Consider the following 5000-nt stretch of genomic DNA (forward strand, 5'->3'; position numbering starts at 1 on the left):
TCATCATTATCAACAACAACATCATCATTACCACAATCATCAGCATCATCCTCACCATCATCATCATCACCATCATCACTATCATCATTATCAACAACAACATCATTATCACAATCATCACCATCATCCTCACCATCACCATCATTCCCACTATCATCATTATCATGACTGTCATTGTTCTTCCAAATATACTCATAATATTGATTATCATACAGACACACGAGTACGCACACACACTCACACACACATGAGAATGCACACACACACACACACACACACACACACACACACACTCACACACACAATAAACCATTTGCCCTTTGCTTTTTCAGACCTATGTTGACTATATGACCAGACTGTATGAGCGGGAAATTAAAGATTTCTTTGAGGTGGCAAAAATGAAAATGGCGGGTACAAGCAAGGAGGGGAAAAAGTTTGGTGAGTATTGGGAGAGATTCTGCCCCCTGCTGGCCTGCCTGCCCAGCAGTCCCCCAATTCCGGGTCTCCACTTCACCACTTCCTGTTCCCCAAATCTTCAGTCAAGAGAATGCAGTAATGCAATAAGTGGTGATGTGTAATATGATTTTTTTTTTTTACATAGCTGTATAGGAGAGCCCATGCTTTCCTTGTTGGATACAGATTTTATAGGCACTGAATAAGGGCTCCGCTAAGATGTTCCCTAAAAGTCTAGCTGAGTTTTGACGGCTGATTATCCAACCCGCTGACTACTAACACACAGAAATGTGTTTGTGTCACATTAATAAGTGTGTTATTCATCTCTCACTGCCCCTGCTTCCCTCCATTATAAAGCTTATCTTTCTGAAAACAAAATGGCTGTGTTTGTTTTCATAGAGCATCAGCCTTCAGGATAGACTGTCAGCATGTGTGACTGTTCTGATGCTAATCTCTAACCTGCTTCACCTGCCTGTCTGTGGCTAACCCCTCTCTGTCTCCACGCTGCGTTTAATGGCCGTCAGCCACACTGCCACGGAAAGAGAGTGCTCTCAAACAGGACACCGAGAGTAAGTATGACATCACATAGTCCCTCATCATTAACTCCCATGATCCCTCACGCTGACCCCTTACTCCCATGATCCCTCACTCTGACCCCTAACTCCCATGATCCCTCACTTTTTCCTCTGACTCCCATGATCCTTCACTCTGACCCCTAACTCCCATGATCCTTCACTCTGACCCTTTAAGAGGAGGTGGATAGAGTAGCCAGTGTTGTTGCTGTTTCTGTAAGGCAGTGAGATGCTGAATGCTGGTGGTGTTGCTGTTTCTGGAAGGCAGTGAGATGCTGAACGCTGGTGTTGTTGCTGTTTCTGTAAGGCAGTGAGATGCTGAACGCTGGTGGTGTTGCAGTGAGATGCTGAATGCTGGTGGTGTTGCTGTTTCTATGACACGCAGTGAGATGTTAAATGTTGGTGGTGTTGCAGTGAGATGCTGAACGCTGGTGGTGTTGCTGTTTCTATGACACGCAGTGAGATGCTGAACGCTGGTGGTGTTGCAGTGAGATGCTGAACGCTGGTGGTGTTGCAGTGAGATGCTGAATGCTGGTGGTGTTGCTGTGAGATGCTGAATGCTGGTGGTGTTGCAGTGAGATGCTGAACGCTGGTGGTGTTGCAGTGAGATGCTGAATGCTGGTGGTGTTGCAGTGAGATGCTGAACGCTGGTGGTGTTGCAGTGAGATGCTGAATGCTGGTGGTGTTGCAGTGAGATGCTGAACGCTGGTGGTGTTGCAGTGAGATGCTGAACGCTGGTGGTGTTGCTGTGAGATGCTGAACGCTGGTGGTGTTGCTGTGGGATGCTGAACGCTGGTGGTGTTGCTGTGAGATGCTGAACGCTGGTGGTGTTGCTGTGAGATGCTGAACGCTGGTGGTGTTGCTGTGAGATGCTGAACGCTGGTGGTGTTGCAGTGAGATGCTGAACGCTGGTGGTGTTGCTGTGAGATGCTGAACGCTGGTGGTGTTGCTGTGGGATGCTGAACGCTGGTGGTGTTGCTGTGAGATGCTGAACGCTGGTGGTGTTGCTGTGAGATGCTGAACGCTGGTGTTGCTGTTTCAGGCCTGCATGGCAGCTCAGGGAAGCTCACGGGCTCCACCTCCAGCCTGAATAAATTGGCGGTTTCGGGCTCCAGCAGCCGGCGCTCACAGTCCTCCTCGCTGCTGGACATGGGCAACATGTCCGCCTCCGACCTGGACGTGGCTGACAGGACCAAGTTTGACAAGGTGCACAAAGCTCCGCCCACATTGACAGTTTTGCATTCACTTCGTCTGTCAGGTTTTAGCAGCACCAGCATTGGTGTGTTTTAGTGTGTACGTATGTATGTGTGTACATATTTCAGCCCGTCCTCAGTTTGTTTGTGTTTTTGTGTGTGTGTGTGTGTGTGTGTGTGTGTGTACATATTTAAACAGGTCCTCACTTTGTTGGTGTGTGTTTGTGTGTGTAGATATTTGAGCAGGTCCTCAGTGAATTGGAGCCCTTGTGTTTGGCAGAGCAGGACTTCATCAGCAAGTTTTTCAAGCTGCAGCAGAACCCAAATCTCAGTGGATCACAGGTGAATTAGGGGTGTATCCAAACCTCTGTATTTTCTCTGTTTATTTTTTAAACCTCCTTTTTATATAAACATTTTACATTTTACATTTTAGTCATTTAGCAGACGCTTTTAATCCAAAGTGACTTACAAGTGCATAGGTTCTTCCACAAGTTAAAGCATCACATCCATAACTAGTAAAATACGCATGAAGTGTTGTTCTAAACATACAGTCATCATTTTTTCTTTTTGGGGGGTTAGGCAAGAGGGATAGGGATATCAGAAAGAGGGGCGGGGGAAATCAGGAGGGAGGACTAAGGTAGAGTTTGAAAAGGTGTGTTTTCAGTCTGCGTCGAAATAGGGGGAGGGATTCTGCTGTCCTGACAGTGGTAGGCAGGTCGACCTGGGCTGAGTGGTGATCAGGCGGCTGCAGCAGTCTGGACCAGCTGGAGGGGCTTGATGGCACAAGCTGGGAGACCGGAATACACTGGAATGTGCTTTAAAAAGATCATCTTTCAGAACAAATACACATCTCTGTTTGAATACAGACAAATTGTATTGAACAGATTATCTGTACCACTGGTATATGGGCCTACTACAACGTGAGAGTAAACTGTGTGTGTGCAATTTTATATATTGTTGTGTGTGTGTATCTTTATGTAATATTATTACATAATGATACACACAGTAATGATTATTTTGGTATATGGCAAATTAGCGAGACATCACTACAGAACATAATTTACTTCTGGGTGGATCAGGGCTCTGGCTCTGCTGCTGACTGACTTTGAGGAATATGAACAGCAGGCAGTGTTTCTGTGTCATTTAACCAAGTCAGCTTTGGAATATAAAAATAAAAACTGAATGAAAATGCCACCGTTTTGCAGGGGAATGGAAGTGATGCTGATGGAACAACCAGACCACCCCATCATGGAGAGCATCGGCATTCCATGTCTGAGTGAGTTTGTGACCAAAAAAAGAAAAAATAATATTTCATAATATTGATTTGACTTGAGGCTGAAAGAAAGCCGAGCAGAATTTTTTTATAATTGTGTTTGTAAATTCCCACTGCCCCCTCTCTATCTCCACCTCTCTCTCCCTCTCTCTTTCCCCCCTCCTTCTCCCTCTTTTCCCCTCCTCTCTCTCCCCCCTTCTCTCCCTCTCTCCCCCCCTCCTTATCTCTCTCTCTCCCTCCTTCTCTCTCTCCCTTCCTCTCTACCTCTCTCTCCCTCTTTCTCCCCCTCCTCCCTCTCTCTCTCCCTCCCCCTCTCTCTCAGGAAAGACACGGTAAGGTTGATGATGAACAGTATCTTCCACTGCATTGAGGTGGAGTTGAACACGCTGATAGCGTTGGGCGATAAGATGGACAGTTTCCACTCGCTGTACATGCTGGTGAAGATGAGCCACCACGTGTGGACTGCGGAGAACGTGGATCCCGCCTCCTTCCTCAGCACCACCCTGGGCAACGTGCTCGTCACCGTCAAGAGGAACTTCGACAAGTGCATTGTGGGTAAACTCCATTTTCAAAGGAAAAACAGGGGAGGTGCATCATGGGTAATGGCAAAGGTGTTGGAGCAGGTGGAGTGTAATCGGCACTTCTCCGGGATGGTTCTGTACCTTTCTTCAGGAATCCCAATCTTTTAAAATCCTGCTAAATATTTATACTTGGAAAGTGCTCACATATCCCAGTCCCAACTGACTAAATAATCAAAACAAATCCCTTTTCACTGGCTTGCAAATTAATTTGGCTGCTAAGGAAATGTGTGCCTTTGTAGCGGGGTCTTATCTGCGTTGTCTGTTTTGGATAATGACAAGATTGACACGCTGAATCCCCTTCAAAGGCACTCGGTGCTTACGCGGGATACCACACCAGCCCCTGAGCAGCGCCTCCTTGTACGTTAACTTTTAAGATTGACGTCAGAACGTTAACCCTTCGTGGGCGTAACGAACAGGGTAGATTCTATCAAGCACCAAATATTCACGTTACAACAATAGTACTTCGAATTCCACATAAAATAATAATATGCAGTACTCTTACGTTTATAAAAGCAATAAAAACATTCATATAACAATACCACCCGAAAGCGTTGATACACTCAGCCAAATACCTCTGCGCGTGCTATATTTCACAGTAAAAGTGCTTGTTCATAAATAGTGTAACATCATCACTCTATTACACCTTTACAGATACAAAATATTGTGCCTTTTAGGTCTACCTCACAAAAGTAATCCGGACAGTAGCACTAAAATTACATCCTTGAAACTCATACTTGCAGCATTGAAAATTCCCAGATAGTATGAACCTGATGCAAGTGGTGTGTAAGTTGGTTGCCATGGTTGTGTGTGTCTGCAGTCCAGTCAGATCCGGCAGATGGAGGAGGTGAAGATCTCCAAGAAGAGCAAGGTGGGCATCCTGCCGTTCGTCACCGGGTTTGAGGAGTTTGCCGAACTTGCCGAGACCATC

General features: G+C 46.1%; 1 protein-coding gene across 5 annotated transcripts in view; it reads left to right on the forward strand.

Annotated features, from left to right (window-relative positions):
- Nucleotides 1-5000, forward strand: part of exoc1 (exocyst complex component 1) — a 27370-nt gene that overhangs the window by 17320 nt on the left and 5050 nt on the right. For 3 of the 5 annotated variants that reach the window (XM_061238188.1, XM_061238189.1, XM_061238190.1), the window contains 7 exons: nucleotides 333-438; nucleotides 978-1022; nucleotides 2068-2231; nucleotides 2453-2560; nucleotides 3424-3494; nucleotides 3814-4042; nucleotides 4890-5000. The exon at nucleotides 4890-5000 is cut by the window's right edge and continues 73 nt beyond it. In XM_061238188.1, coding sequence (XP_061094172.1) covers nucleotides 333-438; nucleotides 978-1022; nucleotides 2068-2231; nucleotides 2453-2560; nucleotides 3424-3494; nucleotides 3814-4042; nucleotides 4890-5000 — 834 coding nt within the window. The remainder of the gene's footprint in view (nucleotides 1-332; nucleotides 439-977; nucleotides 1023-2067; nucleotides 2232-2452; nucleotides 2561-3423; nucleotides 3495-3813; nucleotides 4043-4889) is intronic. The other 2 variants (XM_061238191.1, XM_061238192.1) reach the window with 1 other exon arrangement.

Source organism: Conger conger, chromosome 4 (assembly GCF_963514075.1).
Source record: "Conger conger chromosome 4, fConCon1.1, whole genome shotgun sequence".
NCBI classification, from domain to species: Eukaryota; Metazoa; Chordata; class Actinopteri; order Anguilliformes; family Congridae; genus Conger; species Conger conger.